The sequence below is a fragment of the Sphaerodactylus townsendi genome, linkage group LG01 (assembly GCF_021028975.2).
Source record: "Sphaerodactylus townsendi isolate TG3544 linkage group LG01, MPM_Stown_v2.3, whole genome shotgun sequence".
Lineage (NCBI taxonomy): Eukaryota > Metazoa > Chordata > Lepidosauria > Squamata > Sphaerodactylidae > Sphaerodactylus > Sphaerodactylus townsendi.
The window spans coordinates 26,648,818-26,670,189 of record NC_059425.1 but is presented as its reverse complement, the minus strand read 5'-3'; the positions used below and the strand labels follow the sequence as shown (position 1 = coordinate 26,670,189).

The following is a 21,372-nucleotide window of genomic DNA, read 5'->3' as shown; positions in this document are numbered from 1 at the left end:
GTGGGACTAGTGGAGCAAAAACTGAAGCTGTCCAGCCTAAACCAGGAATGAAACCGGTAAGGTAAACTGGGTCCAACCAGCCAGAAAGTCCATTTAGTTTCCTGATAAGAGTTGTCAGATGCAATGACAGTTCAAGCCTTCTCTTCTTTCTTTATAGCACAGAAATCAGAGACAGCAAATGTTTGCCAGATGGGACAAGACTGCTCATTGATCAGAGTCATTTTGTACGGTAAGAGGATGGCTTGTGTGGTTGAGAAAGCATGAACTGCTATATGGTGAACATTTGTGGAAGAAAGCAAGGTGGGTGGAAGGGGAGTTCAAGGAGTCAGCAAAAGCATTTAGAACCCTAAGATTAGTTCAGTTTGGTGATTTCTGTCCCCCCTGCCACCTCCTTTGGTGTAAGAGATTTGGCAGATGTAAGATTATTATATAAAATTGGAACCAAATGGCTGTGATCACAATCTGCTTGGAAATTCTCTGGTGGAAGCACCCCTGAAATGAATGGGGCCTGTGCAACTGCTCTACTGTAAATAGCTTCAGTAAATTGACAGGCACTGAGAGGGTTAAGCAGTGCCACAGGCTGAACAAATCTGAATGTCAGAGCACTTCCTTCATTTTCCTAATCTTCTGGCCACAAAGCCCTGCTTCAGGCATGCAGATTATTTATTTGCAAAATATACTGGCTGAGATGGTTTGAAAAGAAAGTGGAAGAGAGTGCCTCATGATGTCATTCACAGCCTATGCTATACTGCCACCTAGGGGGCATGGTATGTGGTCTGGATCTGAGGAGTGAAAGTGAGGGTCACTGGTTGTGTAAATAGTCAATAGCTTCCCAGAAACCTGGAAGCAGTATCCCACAATTGTCGTTGGTTTTGCTACACAGCATAGTTTCTGGCTGAACTTGTTTTCCAAGTTTTCATATCACTTCAGAGATGTGTCCTTGTATAGTTTCATGATGCTGCAATGGAGAAGACTTTGCTTTTCGCTTTTGCAGGTGTTGTTTATCATTATCTGTCTATGACCTTGGAGTTCTGCGGCTGGGTAGAGACTGCAGGCCGAACTCTGTGAACTGTCTGCTTCTCTTGTGGGGGTGGGGGCCTTGTACTCATATTATCCGCCAGAACTCTCTTTCCTTGTTCCTGACATGTTTTCAATAAAATCCTTGAACCCGTCAAGTGAGTTATTGTCTGAACAGGGAATCTGACATATAGCCAGAAATAGCCTAATGTAGCCAGAGCAGACTGTAGCAACAGATGTGTACTTTTTGATATGATTTTCTTGGGTACCTATTGAACAGTGCTTATGAAAAATAAAACACTCCCACACACCCATGCCTCTTATTTATGAAAGATATTTATTTTGCTTTTTTAAAATACATTAAAGAATAACTGCATATAGATACATGTTTTGAAAAAGGGGGACGCTTTTTCCCTGTCTCTGAAAGACTAATGGATTAATTTTGGTATAACTTTTTAGACCTTAATCAGATGCATGAAGTGTGCAATTATACACAAATGCATACAGAGAGACATAGAAAAATGATTGCAGGGGATTTTTTGCCTTCTACTAGTCCAACATAATACACACAGTCAAAAATAATGTTAATTTTTTATTTATTTGAAATATTTTAACCTCTCTTTCTCCCCTAAAATGCTGTCTGCATAGGACTAACATGTCACTGTCATATAAAAGAAGTAGTAGACCTTTAAAAGGCAACAGTTGTTGTTGTTAAACATTTATAGCTGAGAGCCAGCATGGTATAGTGGTTAAGAGCAGGTGCACTCTAATCTGGGGAACCGGGTTTGATTCCCTGCTCTATCACTTGAACTGTGGAGGTTTATCTGGTGAACCAGATTAGTTTGTGCACTCCAACACATGCCAGCTGGGTGACCTTGGGCTAGTCACAGTTTTTCAGAGCTCTCTCAGTCCCACCCACCTCACAGGGTGTGTTTTTTTGGGGGGGAAGGAGATTGTAAGCCCCTTTGAGTCCTCTTAAAGGAGGAAATGGGGATATAAAGCCAAGCTCTTCTTGTTCTACTTCTTCTTTCTTACTGAGACTCAAGGCAGATTACAAAGGGCAGAAAGGGAAGGAAAAATAATGTAATCATGCTGTATGTATAGGACATCCAGTGAATAACACAGTAGGACTAGGAATGCAAAACTGAGTGTCATGCAATAGGACTAAGAATGCAGAATTAAATGACAATGTGAACAGCAACTGCCCATGCTGGTACAGTGCCAGCAATGTATAGTGTGGGATTACAAAGATACAAGGCAATGGAGCACCCCCTCCACACTTCCATATGATGACACTTTTCTGGACTGTTCTATCCAGGTACAGTTCAGTTCAGTTCAAATTCAAATTCTGTTACAAGAATGCCCTCCTAAACATTTCTGTTTTGCATGTTTTGTGGAATAATAGTCCTGTGGGAGCCTTCCGGACTTCCTCAGGCAGGCCATTCCACAAAGTGCAGGCCACCACCAAAAATACATGTGAGTGGACAGGAATCTTCAGAAGGTTCTGCTTAGATGACCGAAGCTGCCATGGAGAAGCATAGCAGGACAGGCCATAAAGAGCTTCGTAGATGGTAGCCAGGGCCAAGAATTGAGCCTTGTAACTGATTGGTAGTCAATGGAGTAATTGCACGGTTTGTGTGACATTCATGTCCCCCCTGGCACTTGCTAGTAATTGGGCTGCCACATTCTGTACCAAATGAAACTTTGGGGTTGATTGCAAGAGAAGTACCATGTATAACAACAAGTGAAGCAATTTTTCAGTTGTCAGGACTTCAGGAACACATGAAGCTGCCTTATACTGAAGCAGATTCTTGGTCCATCGTCAGTATTTCCCACTTAGAGTGGCAGCAGCTCTCCAGGGTTTCAGGTATTTCACATCACCTACTGCCTGATGTTTTTTAACTAGGGTTGTCAGGGATCGAACCTTTAAGCTTCTGCATACCAAGCAGATACTCTACCACTGAGCCACAGCCCCTTCCACTGACCTGAATGTCACTCAGTGGAAAATTTTCAGAGTGACACTGCTGGATTAAAATTTATCAGGACACTAGACATTATCCCATTAGGCCTCAATAAAGACAATGTGTTTCTATCTCACTACAAGTGTAAAATTAGCTATGTATGCCTGAAAAGATTATAAAGCAGGGGTCTCCATTATGGTGTTTACCAACACTTTTCCAAATATTTGTAGCAGGTGGATGGGGTAAGGTCGGGACATTGGCGATTTGATTGGCTGTGCAGATTTTTAAAATATTGCTTTGACAGTAGCTACCATTGTAGCACAAATGGCTGCCTGGAAAAATCCCATTGGAAAAAATGACTTGCACCACAATTTCCTGTGGGATAAGTCTGCAGTTGGGAAGGGGGGCATTCCTGGTCAGAAACCCCAGTGGAAACTGCCTACAGTCATCTAAGAACACCCCTGGCGCACCCACCCCCACCCCCATCCTGGTGTGTTCTTTTACGCCAGCATAACTCCCATGTGACTGGCTCTTCTGGCCTTGGATGCCACAGAGCTGTGTGGCATCACACACTGGCATCTTTGCTCTCTGCTGATATAGGTGCCCCTTACACTGGTGGGGTGGGCAAACACGCTGGTGCAAGCCTGCACTGCTTCCACAATCCTCTTAACCACCACCACCACCACCCCGAATTGGGCTGTTACGGAATTTATATGCCAAACTCAGTCAGAACACAACATACAAATGAATTATATGTCAACCCCCAGATTCTTGTCCAGTGAAGGAAAGAGTTATCTATCTTGTGCATTCCTAAATCAGGAGGTTTAGCCCAGAATCCGGTGTTGGGAGGCAAGGAGTGGTCCTTTATAATATTTGTAACTGATCAGCAGGCAAACTATTGGCACTAACCAGTTGCAGAACTTTGAATTCGTTTAGTATTGAAGTTGAGCCTCATAGAGGGATAGCATATCTGCAGATGACCAAGATCTGCATGTCAGCAATGCAATTGTTCATAGATGATTTCTGATGCAGCCTGCAAAGGGACTGATCCCACTAGCAGTTACTCTTGTCTTCCTGTTTCTTTTTCTTTAATTATGTTACCTTTTGTAACCCCTTTCCAGGCCAGTATGCACGGAAACTGAGAGGTCTTGTAGCAAAATACACCCCATGAGTGGTGAGCCGGTGGGTCTCTTTATTCCGAGCGAGGTAGCCGAAAGAGGTTTCAGTGGAGATGTGAGGCTCATGCCTGTTGTGTCTCTGTGTCCCTGCCAGAAACAATTCCCTAACCAACCAGTGAGGATAACTGCTCTCTGTATCCTTTTGTTGTGTTCACTGAGTTAATCTATGGATGATAAAAAGGTGCTCACTTAGAGCAGGGGTGTCCAACTCTGGCGCTTCAGATGTTCATGGACTACAGTTCCCATCAGCCCCTGCTGGCATGGCCATGAACATCTGAAGCGCCAGAATTGGACACCCCTGACCTAGAGTAAGAGCCCCGTGGCACAGAATGATAAACTTCAGTACTGCAGTCAAAGCATTTTTCATGACCTGAGTTCAATTTGGGTGGAAGTCAGGTCCAGGTGGCTGGCTCAAGATTGACTCAGCCTTCCATCCTTCCAAGATCAGTAAAATGAGTACCCAGCTTGCTGGAGGTAAAGTGTAGATGACTGAGGAAGGCAATGGCAAACCACCCCATAAACAGTCTGCCTATACTCTGTTCCACACAAAGATGATAGTTTGGTCTGTTGAGGTGCAGCGGTTGAGAAAGTTGGAAGCTTCCACATTAGAATATAGTCCCAAACAAATATGAAAATTATCATTCACTTTTATGCACTGCCTTTGTCAAAACCATTGTTTTGTGCATTATTGAACATGGTACTTTAATACAAGAGCATTTATGCCAAAACAAATGGGGGGGGGAGCAGGGCTAGGTAGGCACTAGGACCCAGGCGGAGCATTCTACAACAAAGAAGGTCTAGCATGCTTTGTTCATCTTTGTGGCCTGTATGCAGTCCCATGTGTGCCTGCACAGAGGACCACTTGATGAACAAACAGCTACAGATAAGTGCAATGCAGTTTTTCTGTGATGGAGGAATATGCCATCTACTATCATCTTTATGTAGAACAGAATATACTAAACATAATGATGTGATGACACCCATGGGTGAGTAATGCACCATTTACCTTTACCTTTTTACCTCGAGTAATGTCTTCATTTATAGGTCGACCATGAACAATGATAAAGTTTACAGCACATATGCCCACTGAAAGACTAATTTTTTTGCCACGGAGGCACATCCAACTTGTGGCAACCCCTCATGGGATTTTCAGGGCAAGGCGTTCAGAGGTTGTTGCTATTACCTGCCTCTGTGTAGCAACCCTGAACTTCTTTGATGGTCTTTCATCCAAATAGTATCCAGAGCTGACCTTGCTTAGCTTTAGAGATCTGATGATATCAGGCTAATCTGGGCAATCCAGGCACTGATATTTATTGAAAATGCATTATGATGACTAGCGTCTGTAGGGATGAGCTGCTGACCCAGCAGCGCCGTAAGTAGAGCGCTGGCACACCGGCGCTCCTACGGTCTTCTGGTCGCACCGCTCCCCCACTCCTCACCCCCCGATGAGTCACGGGTCATGAACCGCCTGGCTCACAACCACCGGGCGTCCCAGACAAAGGGACAATGGTCTTGCCCCCAGGTGAGGATTAGGCCCAGACGCTGATGCTCCTCTCCGCACGTAGCAGCCAGGTGAGATCATGCATCACATGATGATCTCTCTCAGTCTCCGCTCTCCCCGCCTTCCCCGGATTCCGCTCGCCTTCTACACCGCTAGAATCATAATGTGCCAGGAACCAGCATCGCTGCAGAGTCGCTTAGGAACACGGACACCCAAGGCTCCGCTGCTGGCACTTCTCCACCAGATGTTATCACCGCCGCCCGCTCTTGGCGCTGACCACGCCGTCACTTCACTACAAGCTGGTGCCGGCAACCCGGAATCCTCGAACCTCCACCCTGCTTACCGCCGCTTCGGGAAAGGGCAGCGGTACCGGCGTCCGCTGGATCGGGCGCATCCAGGGACCCACCTTCGTATCGCCCGTCCGCTGGATCAGCGCATCCAGGGACCCGAAGTCCTGTGACACTCTCTCGTCTGGACGGAACACCCGGTAAGTATGGGGAGCTTGCAAAGCAGGGCTTATGACAAGCACGTTAACGAAGCTAAAGCTGCGAACGCCGCAGGGTCTCCATAAAGAGAGGGGAGCTGGCGAAATTGGTTGAGGAGATTGAAGCTCAATGTCCATGGTACCGGAGGGGACATTGAATCTTAAAGATTGGAAACATCGGGCGACTCTTCGCGACAGAGCCTCGGCGCCGATGTCACTGCTACTGGCGATGGAGACAGTGTTATGTCGCTTTATCAGCCTGCAGGTCTATGGTGGCTCCCTTGCTGTAGATCGCCTTTCTTCGACCTTTCAACTTCAGTTTCAACTCGAAGCTCTTTCTATCCTCTAAATTAGACGCTTCTGTCCTCCTTCTGCCCCCTTGCTCCCCTGCCTCCTTCAAATTCTCCGCGGCTCGCTTCTCCCCTTGCTCCGCCTTCATTTTCTGAAGCCATAGCACCCGTCAGCCACGTAATGGCGCTGGTTTCAAAACCCTGCGAGAGCGTAGATAGCCACTCTAATTCGCTAAAAGGGAAACCTGACGGAAGATGATGCCGATATCCTTCTATGCCCGCTCACTTCACGGATACCGAGGGGAGGGTGGCATTATTCGGCCGGTTGTCGAAAATCACTTTAGGTTATAACATCCTCACCGAAGCTCGCGAAAAGCGATGCAAGGCGAGGAGTCACTGTAGCCCTATGTGAGAGGCATGCTAGAAGCAGTCGCAAGGAATCACCTAATGGTTCCGATGACTGGAAGACCACCTTCGCAGATGCGTGCTTTTGAGCCCTGCACAATATGTGATCTGGGAAGCGAGTTCCGCCAGCAATGTTTAGCTTAGGGAGTTTCGGCTTTACCACACAAGGCCAGTAGCAGCTTTACGGCTTCTCGCATGCCTTCGCCAAACCCCAACGATCAGATTGTCCTGCCAGAAGGCCAATTCGGTCGCCTCTGAATGCGCCTACAAGCGTTCATCAAGGTTCCCAATGCCGGCCAGCTAACCCAAAGTTTCTCCGCCATCCGCAAAACCCCAAGAGCCCTAATACGCTGAATTTGTGAACAGACTCCAGGAGGCTCTCTAGAGGCAGGTAGATAGCGAGGAGGCCCAAAACGAAGCTCCTCATGCGCTCGCCAAGGAGAACGCCTCCACTGAGTGCCGTGAGAGCAATCCGCGGCTCCAGGGCAAAGATCCTGAACTGGCCGACATGCTTAAGGCTTGCCAGGACATCGGATCCTCTGCCCACCGTTAGCTCTTCCTCCTCGCGCAGCACTCTCCACCGCCAGGGACAGCCCCAGGATGATTGCTTTAATTGCGGCAGGTCAGGACACTTCTGGAGGGAGTGTAGGCAGGCCCGGGCGTAGCCAACTCCCCGACGCGCCCCTGCCGTTCCGTGCCAGAAAGGTTTCCACTGGAGAAGCGACCGCCCGCCGGGAAACTCGCTACCGGCATCTCCCCCAGCCCAGGACCAAGGAGGAGAGTACTTCAGAGCAGGCCCAAAACACCGCCACTCCACACCCAAACCACCCCTTCCGCGGGTGGCATCTCGCTCCGTGCACTCCAGCCCATCTCCTTTCCGTTCCCCACGACTTCAAGCCGCCCCAACCCAGTATGGCGACCTTATCCCTACCGGGGACCATTGGGCTGGTGTTGCCAAAGGCTCACGCTGAACAGGGGATTGTTCATCGCCCCTTCCCGAGTAATCGACTCCACGCCATTCAGGGACCCATCCATCTAAATCTGGACTTAACATCCCGCAGGGAGTTGCCAGCGAACCAGCGCGCGAAAGCTGATCCTCCTGCCCCATGCACTGCCTGCCATCGACGCTAATAAAGGCCACGAGCCCTCGCAGCCATCAGGGCGCAGCCAGTACCACCATCGCGAAGCGTAGAAACACCCATCGGAAGCTCCCGCCCGTATCTGGAGCTCACCATGGAGGGGTGTCTGTTCAAGGAGCCTGGTGGAGACCGGCTTGATGTGACCGTCATCAGAGCAGCCGAAAGTGGCTGCCTGACCAGTGGCCAACCGAGGCCTGTCCGCGACATCTGGGGGGGTGGGGAAAACAAACCGCCAGACGGAGCATCCGCCTCGCTCACGGTCCATATAGCTCAGGGCTCGAAAGGCAGCTCACAGTCCGCCCATCATTCTGGATATCCATGTCAATCTCTTGGGGAAGGGGATCTCATGAGCCAGGTCAAAACGCATTCTAGTCTGGGATGGATAAACCCATCACACAGATTATTGATCCTAATTGTGCCTTCTGAACTCATTTCGAACTTCCGCGGAAACTGTCCCCCCTTTTTCCTTTTCTCTTCCCTCTATTTTTTTCAACCAGCAAAGGCGGAGGGCCAATTGGCTGACTGGCCCTCCCTGGATTAAATCTGGCCCATCCTGGTACCGGGCAGAGCACTGCCAGGACAGGCCCCAGTTTAAAAAGGAGGCTGCCGCCACTATGTCCCCTAACAAACCTGTTTGGCTTGTGGCTACCATGGCCAGGGCGCTTAGCCGGCCCTTAAGGAGTGGTTTATTTGCGCCGGCAGGCCTCTAGTCAAGGGGATGCTGCCGCGACCAAATTCACACATAACCTGTGTGGGTTGTGGTTGCCCAGCCTGGCTGACTCTGTAATGAACACAGTGCAAGGCCAGGCGGCAGTTTCCTTAAGGAGCGTTTCAAGGGCGTTCCCCAAGATAATTGATTACAAATTCAGCACCATTTCCAGCCTCTCGCATTAACCACCAAGGTCCGCGGTAAGTACATTTTCCCTGCATAGAAAGGCCCCTCCCCTTTTTTTGTGTGAGTTTACCCCTAATCGCCTGATTGCTTTGTCTCCTGATGCATCCACCACCCAAAAGCGCATCAAGCCCTCTTTTTATGTTGCTGTAAATTAGCATGCATACCACAATTCTCCTAGGTCCGCTTGTCTCCTCCTCCCTCGAGGTTTCGGACCTCGCTTTGACGCGCATCTTCTGATGACGCTTCTGAAGCCAGCTTCCCATCAGGATCGCCTACCCTCTGCCCTTCCTGTCAAACAATCTAAAGAAAGAGGAGTGGGCGCCCCCAATAGACTGCATTAAAAGCAACCCTACGCAGGCTGCAAGATAAGCTCTTCGTGATATAGTCGCTCTTATATCAAACACTAAATCCAACAAAACTTGATTTTTGACCTTCCTCCGCCATCGGCTCTCCCAAACCTGGCGGGACCCGGCCCCTCCTATAACCTGGGGAAGGGGGTGTGTTTCAGTCCTTCTTCCTACAGATCTCCTGTGGATCCCGACTCGCCATGACAGGCCAGCCCATGGAATGGCGCCAGGAGGAAAACAACCCTTATCCCGGAGATGGAGCGCATCTCTCTGGAGGATCCCGTCCAGCGGCCTCAACGGGAACGCCGGGCCATCGACGCCCAGACGGTCCAAGGACCCGGATGACCTGGGGAATGTCAAAGCAACCGCCAGCCAAGCTCAAAGAGCTGCTGCACCAGCAAGGCCACCCGAGACGCCTCGAGAACCTTCTTCTGTGCAGCCCTCTTTGCAATCATCACTGCCAACTCGGCAGCCACCATCCTTGCCTGCTCTGCTGCTCTCCTACCAGTGGCAGTCGGCCACCCTGACGAAGCTTTGACCAAACCAACATCTGGAAGCAGTTTGCTGCCGCTGCCAGCGTTGGCCCTTCTGCCTGGGCCAGTATTCTGTAGGAGTCGGGAGCCTGCTAAGCTCCTGCCTGCTCCCCGCTTGCAAAGCCCTGGAGACTTCCTAGCGGAGTCTGGTTTAAGCCCTTCATGAATGCTTCATCCATCAGAGTACTCTATGAGCGCTGACTGGGGACCCGCTGCCCAAAACCCTCCCGCCGGGCGCTCTCTCCCTTGTCACCAAGACTGTCGCCAATCACAAGTCCAATACTTGCGCCCGCATTGCCGGGCGCTGCAAGACGAGAGACCGATCCGCCCATTCACCGCTTGGCTAACTGGAACTGCATCGCCAAGACGAGGACATTCCCCCCGGTAATCGAAATGTCTTGCTCCCAAGGGTTGGTTCTGGACTTGCGGGAGAGAACTTTCAACTACATCCCTGCTCGGCTTTCTGCGGGACTCTCTGTTGCCTTAGCCGCCTCACCATCGTCCTGCCTCCAGGCTCCACCCCGGGAGCCCGGACGCCGCCGCCGCCGCCGCCTCCACTCTGCCCTCGACCCTCTTGCCGGAGCGACGCCGGGTTGCCCCTCTCCGTGAGTTAAGTCTCCCTCGCGACTTTCCTAGTGGGGAGTCCCCGACTCGCTTCCTACAACGCTAAGACCATTGGCGGCTGGCCTGTGCCCCTATGAAGTCCATCAACTCCACCTCCATTGCTCTGGATGCTCTGGCCTCCGAAAGCAGCAGGAACTTCAGCGTTTAATTCTTAGATAATCGCGGCCGCTATTGATTATTTGTTGTTATTGCATCACCAAGGTTGTGAGAATGTACATGATATGTGTTGTTTTAATCTTTCTGATAATTCCCATTTGATTCATATGAAAGTCGTGAACTGCAAGATGTTGTATCTAATCTAAAGTATGACGCTTTTGCTCCCACTGGTGGTCAGCCCTCTGGAGCTGGCTGCCGGAGGGATGGTTAAAGATGCTATTGTACAGCTCTGCATTGGTTTGATTGTGTGCCTCATCGTCGGATCTTGTTTCATTCAATGTATATCTAATATTGCCTGTAACATGTGTAAGAAACCGCCGACTTTCCCTTTACATCGCAACCAAGTTCTAATGTTGCATAAGCAGCTCGGCCAGCTTGGCCAAACGGGCGGAGGAGGCGAGCCGCCCCTTTAAATCGCCCCTAACGATTCTGCCTCCTTCTAAATGTAAAAAGGAGGAGATGTAGGGATGAGCTGCTGACCCAGCAGCACCGGTAGAAATAGAGCTGGCACACCGGGCGCCCTACGGTCTTCTGGTCGCACTGCTCCCCCACTCCTCACCCCCCGATGAGTCACGGGTCATGAACCGCCTGGCTCACAACCACCGGGCGTCCCAGACAAAGGGACAATGGTCTTGCCCCCAGGTGAGGATTAGGCCCAGACGCTGATGCTCCTCTCCGCACGTAGCAGCCAGGTGAGATCATGCATCACATGATGATCTCTCAGTCTCCCGCTCTCCCGCTCTCCCGGATTTCCCCCCGTTCCGCCCTTCTACACGCCCCTGCTAGAATCATAATAAAAGGTGCCAGGAACCAGCACGCGGCAGAGTCGCTAGGAACACGGACACCCGCGCTCCCGCTGCTGGCACTCTCCACCAGATGTTATCACCGCGTCTTGTCTCGTTCTTGCGCTGACCACACGGTCATGACTACAGCGTCCAGGACTGCTTCTGCTAAGCCAGGGGTCTGCAAGCTGCGGTTCTCCAGATGTTCATGAACTACAAATCCCATCAGCCCCTGCCAGCATGGCCAATGGCTGATGGGAATTGTAGTCCATGAACACCTGGAGAGCCACAGGCTGCAGTCCCCTGTGCTAAGCAGAGCATATATAGTTTTATAATCTCATACTTACAAACTAGAAGGGCTGCCAGGAAACCAACTCTGTTTCCAAAGAGATGTATTTTTAACTTAGCCCTTCTTGAGGATGCCACAAGACTCCTGTTGACCTTGTTAGCAGAATTCCATCAAATTTTGGAATTTTTCTGCTCATTGATCCATCTAACATTCTCTTTGGGTTGCTTGCACATACTGTACCCCAACAAGTCTCATACAGCCCCAGAAAAGAACATCCCCTTCCCAAGTCCTGTATTTCAGTATGCCCACCGTATTCTTCCTGACAAGCAAAAATAATGTTTCCTTCGTCAAGGGGCGGGGGGATAGCTGCTCATGTCAAGCAATGCCTTTCTTCCAAATAAGTGGGAAGGGTGTCTCTAAATATTTTGGAAAATACAACCATAATAAGTGAGCTCACAACAGCAACAATGTGAATTCAGATTCATAGATGAAATTATGGCTTTGTCATTAGTCCTTCTTCTTGGTTCTTGCAGGCTGCTTGGCCTTTTCCTCCTAGAGCACTGCATGTACGGTATATTAATTCCCTCAGTGGGATGGATCCAACCAGTGATTCTGCTGGTGAACAATAAAGGAGAGGTCCTCTTTGACCATATATATAGACTGTCCTGAGGATCATAGGACCTGCATGAACCAAATCCATTTGTAACAGGGACTATGCTAAGTAGCTGGCCAAGACTAAATAAAAAAGATCAATTGCTCAGTTTATTAAAAGAAAAGATAAGGAAACATGTTTCTGAAAAGTATTAACTTGCTTGGGGGGATTTTAATGATGTGACATTAGGAGCATTAGTCAATCAGTTCTGCTTTAAAATTGTGGAAGAGACTTCACAGGACACAGATGTGTTCAGATTGATCCCCGAAGCCCTAAACCAAGCCTGTACTCCTATAAATGTCGTGCGTGTCTTCATCCTTTTTTTCAAACTCTTAGAAAATGCTTCAAGTCATAAAATGCTTTGAATCATATGAAAGCCTGTCTGTAGTTTAGTCATTAGCGAGCATTCATGACAATTAGTTCAGGGCTATTTCCTAGCAATAAATACCTCTTGTTTTAATATCAGCATCACTGAATAACTTATTTGCCTTTTCCTTAGCCTGCAAAACATATATATTTCTTTATGACCCAGCAGGCCTGCCTGTGCCTCTCCGCACAACAGAAGCATCACATTCTTTTTTTGAAGATCCTTCATGTTTAGCGGCATGGGAGAGATATGGTTACCAAGCAATATTGAATTCAGATCCATACTGGGAAGAAGGTGAATGGGCCGTTATTCATTTACTGTATTTTTTACCATGACTTTCAGCCAAATATTGGCTTATTATACCAATTTAAAACCAATACAGATATTAATTAAAACTACATTAAAATATATTGAAAAGGAGCTCCCCGTAAAGTCTGAATTCAGGAAAAATGTAAGGGTTGCTAGCTGTCAGAGGCGTAGCAAGGGGGGAAAGCGCCCGGTGCACTGGTGTGTCCGCTGCCACACCCCTGGAACACTCTTGCCACACCCACAAAGGGGCGCGCGCCCGGTGCATCCCCCCCGTCCCCTTGGAGCTACACCTCTGCTAGCTATTTCTTCTTTGTATCCATGCTAGTCTATTGTGTCAAAATAAAACAAGTCCAGTGGTACCTTGTATCAACATTTATTTCAATATGAGCTTTTGTGAGCTGCAGCTGACTTCTTCAGATCTGTGAGGGGGAGATCATACTAGGAGTTTTTCTAATAGGGCAGATTGCAAAAGAGGTGGGGAAAGCCAACAGCAGTAGGCAGCTGGGGGAAGGGCTCAAGGATGGAGCTGGATTCTGCATTTGTCATCAACATGGTGGTTTGTTTTGTGATTATTACCATAGGTAATCAGAATAGGCAACCTGTAATTTTTCTGCAGACTTTTTCGTGATTAATGAGCTAGGAGCAGAAAGGTTATGAATCATGCCCTTTCTGCGAACAAAGGACTCCGCTGTTATTATTACACCCTCACAAGAATGCTTGAAGTTAGGTACAGGCAAGAAAGAGAGAGCAGCTCATGTAAGGCCACCTGCACAGCACGATCTGAGGTCGGATCTCCCACATTAAACCAGAATGTTCCATCCACTGCACAACACGGGGGCGATTTAAATGGAATGTGAGAAAATGTCCCACTGCTGGTATCTAAACTGGGCCCTTGGCAAGTGCATGCCATTGTGGCCCCTTTTCAAAACCACCCTGTGTTCTTTCTCCCACTCTGGGTATTTCACAGATATATAATACTCACTTGCTTCACTACCACCAGATCCTCTGAAGATGCCAGCCACAGGTGCAGGCAAAACATCAGGAGAAAATACTACTGGAACACAGCCATACAACCTGGAAAACTCACAACATCCTAGTGATTCTAGCCGTGAAAGCCTTCAACAATACATTCTCATACATTATTGCCCAACTCCTTAGGTACAATAATTCTACCTTGTCTTAAAGTAATGTCTTAACTTTGTCTGTCTCTCAGATACAGCAAGACCTGATGTCAGATACGAGCTTCACACTAGTCACAATCAGGGCCCAGAATGTGAAGAGCAGAGGCTGCTGCTCTTCCTCTTTCTCAGTTATTCTGATCCGTTTCAGGACAAGCCAGTCTATAATTTCTGTATGTAACGTTATATACATATCTGTATAGTACTGTATAAGGATAAGGGTAATGTGCGGGCTGAGATTTGGACAAACGCGTCCTTCAGGAGGCAGGCAAAGGGACTATGGCATGAAGTCTACTGGTATTACAGCTAATCAAGAAAGCACCAAAGCTTCTTTTGTCTTTAATAGCTAGATTCAAGTCCAGCAGTACCTTAGAGAACAACAAGATTTTTAGGCTATGAGCTTTGACTCTTGAAAGCTCATACCCTGAAAATCCTGTTGGTCTCTAAGGTACTACTGGACTCAGATTTCGCTGTTCTACTGCAGGCTATCATACCTACCCTCTGAAACTTCCCCCTTTAATATAAGGAGATGGAGGGTAAGGGGAAAAAATCTTCATAATCTAGAAAGTCAAAAAGAAGAGATAACAAGAAACTTAAACTGAGATTTCAGCTATGCTTCCAGACATGATTACTGAAAAATACCTGTGTCTATGGGATTTTCCCCTGTTCTGCATGTATTTTGGTCCCTCTAGTGGTCGATTTGGCATAAAGCAGCTTTAAATGCACCCCATCTTTGGCCTGTTTCATATGCAGTATTTTTGTTGAGAATGTTACCATCTAACATTGTGTTTTTTCCCCCTGTTCTGCATGTTTTGGGCTACATTCCAGAGTTTATTTGGACTCTATTCATAGTTCCACATATTTCCATATATGGAGATATTTGTTCTGGGTGGAAATCCAGCCCCTCCCCAAACCACTATTCACCTGACAGATCCATGCCCCCTATCCCATTTGTTCCCTCACCTGCTTCTACTTTGCCTCTTTATTTTTGGCGCTTTTTAAAAAACTGCACAATACATTAGTATTAGTGCATTGGTTTGCTGATTAACTATGAACTCGAGAGCCCTTGTACACACACTCTACTGTTTTTTAAACAGGATTCGGGAACCTAAAACAATCCCTCCAGGGATTTTTCTCCTCACTGATTTTTTCCCTTCTCTCACAGAAAAAAATGATTGCATGTTCCTTGCCCCTCACTCTTAATTTATTGATATTGTGCAGCTTTGCTTGCACCAAAATAGGGGGGATTGGCTTTGTGACGCTATCAAAGACAACATCACTGACGTTTATGGTGACGTTCACAGCAATTAAGATCTGCCCTGGGATGCCTATATATGTTCAGATAGGGGGGAAAAACGAGCCTAATGCACAGGAAAAAGGAGGTGTGGGTGGTTCACCACAAAGCTGATTTTTAACCTTGCATGTGAACCCTGAACAAAGTCAGGAACAAAGGCAATATGCAGAACAGCCCTTCCCGCAGATTTAAACTGCAGGTTCTGTGCTGCATTTAAAGGTCCTTTATATAGACCATTAGAGGAAGCAAAACACATGCAAAACTGGAAAATAAACCCTGTAGCTAATTTAGAAGCAGGGAAACTGAAAATGCGGGAAAACCCTATGGTTATCACCTGTTCCATCCTAACCAGAGTTACGCTGTTCTAGACCTAATGACTTCAATGGGCTTAGAAAGGTTTAACTCTGCTTAAGGTGGCACCATAACTGTGCAGTCCTAAGAACACTTTCCTGGGAGTAAGAGTTCAGTAGGATTCTGAACTGATCTGCTAAGAATGGCATTGTAAGATTGGCATTGTTGCCAGGGGCACAATATTGTAAAAGGTGCCTGGGACTCATCAGTCAGGTGGACCTTGGGGGTGGAACCAACAGTATAACGCTGAAACTGGTGAGTCTTGGTGCTCAGTTTGATCCTGGCCTCATCTTGAAGCCTGCAGTTAAAAGTTGGAGCTGGGTAACCTAAGTCCGGCATCAAAAAGGCCAGCTTTGGAGTTTGGGGATTGGTGAGTCCCGCTGGCCTGGCTCTCTATGGGGAGTTCGGGGACAGGGCATAGTTGCAAGGTGGGGAGCGCAGTCCTGGAATGTACTCCCCAAGGAAGTGGCATCTGGGGCTCCACTTCCCCTGCACCCCCCTTTGCTATGCCACTGGTTATTGCTGAAGTCTTAATTAAAGTACATACATGTGGAAAGCAAGAAAAAATGATATTTTGATTATTTTCCTACTGTTAAAGAGCAATGTGCCACATGTGAACTACAACCACATAGCACTGAATGGTCTGGAATGGTGTATACCATTTTTTCGCTATATTTTGGATTCGAATTTATTGGACCTGAACATTTGAACTTTTTTGGAAAAGCCCCCCAGATATCCAATTTTTTGGCTCCATTTAAATCAATGAGATTTTTTTTGAGGCTCTGAGAGTGGGGGCTGCTTTTCAAGGTAGAGAGATCAAATTTGCAGCATAACTGCAAAAGAACCCTCAAGTTTGCAGCATAACTTAAAAGAACCCTCAAGTTTGGGTCAGGAAATCCAATTTTATGGGCCACCAAAGGGGGTACCTCTATCTATCCAATGGATTTTTCTGTTGTTTCCTGTGGAAGCTGAGGGAACCCAAACTTGGTGGTTCTTCTGAGGAAAGTCACCTGTAGCTATACTGCAAGTTTGGCCACTCTACACTGGCGTAATGCCCATTGGGCAAGGTGGGCAGCTGCCCAGGGCATCACCCTGTGGGGGGGCATCAAAATGCTGGGTTCGTTTTTGGGTATTTTTAGTGGTTTTCCATTTTATGCCTGCAGGGGGCGCAGTTTTTAGGCTAGCGGCACCAAAATTTCAGCGTATCATCAGGAGACTGCCCTTATGCTACCCCCCAAGTTTGGTGAGACTTGGTTCAGGGAGTCCTAAGTTATGGACTCCCAAAAGGGGTGCCCCTATCCCCCATTGTTCCCAATGGGAGCTAATAGGAGATGGGGGCTACAGTTTTGAGGGTCCATAACTTTGGCCCCCCGGAACCAAACTGCACCAAACTTGGGGGGAATCATTAGGGCAGTCTCCTGATGAGACCCTGAAAGTTTTGAGACTGTGCCTTCAAAAATGTGCCCCCCCCCAGCCTGCAACCCCCATTGACAGCAATGCAGAAAACTCAATGCAGAACAAAGATTCTTGGGCAAATTTCGGGATGTTCTTGCAGGGAGGGCAGGGAGTATCATCTGGAGACTGTCATGATGGCACCCTCAGTTTGGTTCAGGGGGTCCAAATTTATGGACCCTCAAAAGGGTAGCCCCCATCTCCTTAGCAAAGAATGTGGGATGGGGTACTCCCTTTGAGGGTCCATAACTTTGGACCCCCTAAACCAAACTGCACCAAGCTTTGGGGGAACCATAAGGACAGTTTCCAGATGATACCCTGAAATTTTGGTGCCGATACATCCAAAAATACGCCCCCTGCAGGAGCATCCCAGAAATTTGCCCAGGAATCTTTGTTCTGCATTGAGTTTTCTGTATTGCTGTCCATGGGGGTTGCAGGCTGGGGGGGGGGGGCACATTTCTGAAGGCACAGTCTCAAAACTTTCAGGGTCTCATCAGGAGACTGCCCTGATGATACCCCCCAGGTTTGGTGCAGTTTGGTTCAGGGGGGCCAAAGTTATGGACCCTCAAAACTGTAGTCCACTTTAGGACTCAGTCCGCTGTGGACGCCGAGCTGCTGGAACGACAGTGGAATTGCGATCTGAGAGCCAGTGGCAGTGGCTCTCTTACCACTGCATTGTTCCCCTGTTACGGCCGGTACCCCTTTTTTGGATCCCATTGACTAGTTTTGGACCTCAAAGTCCAACTTCAGGGAGTCCTACCCAGGTGGTGTGAGCCCTGGGCGCGGACTCCTTGAGGAGGTCCACACAGCTAGAGAATTACATGTTTATAAGCAGTGGGGTATATCTGTTACAGTTAGAATTTAATTAGCCCATATGGGAGTAATGTTATGAGGCTAAAATTTGAAATTGTAGCTTAGCTTAGTTAGTTAGATACTAATTGGTACTAGTGGCGAACTCGAGTCCACTACAGTGGAGAGACCTTCGCCAGGGTGACAGGTAGTGAGAGAATTATAGGAAATGGGGGCCCCACCTAGGGGTTCAGGGATCCCGGTGTTAATGGGACGGGGTAGATATGACGGTAGGCGGCGGCCATATGAGAGAAGGTGGGGGAGAGGCAGATCTGCTCGCCCACCTTCTGACCTCCGACCTATCCTGAGGAACGTAGGTGGTAGGGTTCAGAGAGACTCCGCTTCGTCATTGGTGCTGATTAATGCCAGGTCCATAAATAATAAGACCACAGTCCTCCGGGATTTTCTCGGAGACCTGCAAATGGACCTGGCCTGTGTCACCGAGACCTGGGTGCGTGAAGGGGAGACTGTAGCTTTAGGCAAGGTCTCACCCCCAGGTTTCGCGTGTTTACACCGATCACGAACACGGGGCCGGGGGGGAGGCGTGGCAATGTTCATCCGTAATACCATCCCTTTTAGGGCAGCCCCGGTCCCGGAGATCGAAGGTTTGGAGTGTGTCGGTTTGGAGTGGTTGGCCCAGGAGAGGTTGGCTGTTCTCCTGGTGTACCGGTCGCCTAGCGCACCGGGAGATAGCCTGTCGCGGCTGCTAGGGGTGGTGGCGGACTGGGCGTTGCGGTTCCCCAGGCTTATTGTTTTGGGGGGAACTTCAAGCGATCCCTATGCTGCGACACCGCCTCATGTATGGTGGCCGCGGACCTGGTGTCATCCATGGCGGCACTGGGCCTCTCCTTGGTAAATTCTGGCCCCACTCATGAGGCCGGACATACTTTAGACTTGGTCTTCGGGTCAGGGGTCAATATGGTCATGTCCTCTATTGATAGAGTGCCATGGTCTGACCATTATGCTCTGAAGGTCCGGATGGGACGCAAGCCACAACAACCCTGTCTAGGCTGATCGGACGCAATTTTTGTCCGGGCCTCTGCGGAAGACTTTATGGATCCCTATTGGATTCCCTGAATGCTCTGGCGGGACTCTGAACTCCCTCCGGCACCCCTCGATGAGCTAGTGGAAGACTGGAACTCCCGTCTTTTCCGATGCCATAGAGGTGATTATGCTCCCCAAGGCGTCCTCCTACGACACCTGCTTTCAGCTGGCTGGCCCCTTGGTATACTGGGGGGAGCTTCACTGCATGAAGCGGGGAACTTAGATCGACTCAGGAGCGAGTGTGTGGAGAGAAAACTTCGTGACGCAGGCTACACGGCTACCAACACCTTATAGGACGCTTATGAAGGCTCTGATGAGGTGGCGGTAATGCGACGAAGCCTTAAGAGGGTTTTCTTCTCTTCCTCCCTCAAGCGTCTGCTAGCTCCTCGCCGGCACAATTATTTCGCATTATTCGGTCCTTGACCTCATTGTCAGAGGGGTCCACAAATTGTCAATTGGCTATCAGCTGTGAGGCTTTTATGAGCTTTTTTGCAGAAAAAATCATGTCGCTCCGTCAAGACCTTCCTACCACCTTAGAGTCAATAAGCGAACTGGAGGCTCCCTTGTCACGTCTTCTGGCCCTGTTTGGCCCAGTTCTCCCCTGCTCTCGAAGCCGCCTAAGTCGACAGTGGGCCTTGGCTGCTGTTAGACCTACTACCTGTCCTCTGGATCCGTGCCCCTCCTGGCTTATTAAAAGCATGCCAGGCGGGAGTTTACGCACCCCACCTTAAGTTGAGTATATCATCAATAGCTCCTCCTTGGAGGAAGGGGCTTTTCCTGGTGGGTTGAAGGAGGCAGTGAGTCCGCCCACTCTTGAAAAGAGACCATCTTTTAGATCCCTGAAGGACGATCCTGGCCAATTACCACGCCCGCTTCAAATTCTACCGTTTCTGGGGAAGGTAATTGAGAGAGTGGTGTTGGAGCAGCTTCGGGTTTCCCTGGAGGACACATCGGGCTTTTGATCCCTTCCAGTCCGTTTCCGCGCTGGGCATGGGACGGAGAGCTGTTCTTCGTTGCTGTCACAGATTTGCTCCGCTTACAACTAAGACCACCGAGGCGGATCGGCAATTTGCTGGTTCTGCTAGATCTAACTAACGCTAGCGCTTTGATGTGGTCGATCACGCACCTTTTGGCTCCACCGGGCCTGGTCAGCTTCCGTGGGTGCGCAGGCATTGTCCTTGAATGGACTATTGTCTCTGCTTCTCTCCGGGACCGACACAGCAAGTGTGGTGTGAGGGACCAAGCATCCCAAAGGTGCTCACTTCATTGTGCAGTGTACCCAGAATTCTGTGGGAGCGCCTTGCTTGTCCCCTAACTGCTATTTCTAACTTTATCTAGTATCGCGACCCCTTTGCTCAGTTGGTGCGGGAGCTTTTGGGCTGACGTGTCACTGGGCAATATGCTGATGACACCCAGCTCATCTCTGTTGATGGAGGGGGGGAACAGCCGCCGCCCCTGCGGCTCTCCGCAGCACTGGTTTGGAGGCTGTGGCGTCGGTGGTTGAAACAGAGCAGGTTGAAGCTGACCATCCATCGAAGATGGAGATCCCTCTCTGGGCTGAGACGTGAGGGGATAGGGGGGGGATTTTCCAGCCGCCCGAGTGGGAGGGGGCTACATTGGCACCAGCCCTCTCTGGTCCTCATGACTGACCTGGGGGTCCACCTGGATTTGTCCCTTTCCATGGAGACCCAGGTGGCCCATATTACCCGGGTCGCGTTTTACCATCTTCGCCAGTCTCAGGCTGGCTGGCCCCTTCCTCCTCCCTTCTTAAACTGACTTAGCCACAGTGGTCCATGCAACGGTCACTTCCAGGCTAAGACTATTGCAACTCGCTCTACGACTGGCCTTCTCCCTTGCGCCTGATTCGGAAATTGAAAAATGGTCCAGAATGCAGCGTCATCGTATGCTTGCAGGGTGCCATGGGAGATCATATTACACACCTGTAAGCTTCGCCGCTTGCACTGGTTACCCATTGAATAACCGAATCATTTTTCAAGGTGTTGGGTGTTGACCTTTGCCCAAAGGCCTTGCGCTTGCCTGGGACTCCTCCATTACTTCTACTGGACCTGCTCTTACCCCCCCATATGTCCCAAATCGGGTTCTCTGCGATCGGTGCAGAGGCCAATTCTACACTGGTGATCCCTGGTCTTCTCACATGATACGGCTGGCCTTCACATCGTGGCCAGAGCTCCTTTACAGCTCTGGCCCCCCCTGCTTCTGGTGGAACGCTCTTCCATCAATTGTCCGGGCCCCTGCGGGACCTTGATTCTTCAAG

General features: G+C 49.1%; 1 protein-coding gene across 1 annotated transcript in view; it reads left to right on the top strand.

The window, feature by feature from the left end:
* The window catches only part of LG01H11orf80 (linkage group 01 C11orf80 homolog), a 49,600-nt gene that overhangs the window by 16,248 nt on the left and 11,980 nt on the right, over positions 1–21,372 (top strand). The window contains exons 7-10 of the mRNA XM_048504507.1: positions 158–229; positions 4,100–4,290; positions 12,753–12,914; positions 14,143–14,280. Of these exons, the coding sequence (XP_048360464.1) occupies positions 158–229; positions 4,100–4,290; positions 12,753–12,914; positions 14,143–14,280 (563 nt within the window). The remainder of the gene's footprint in view (positions 1–157; positions 230–4,099; positions 4,291–12,752; positions 12,915–14,142; positions 14,281–21,372) is intronic.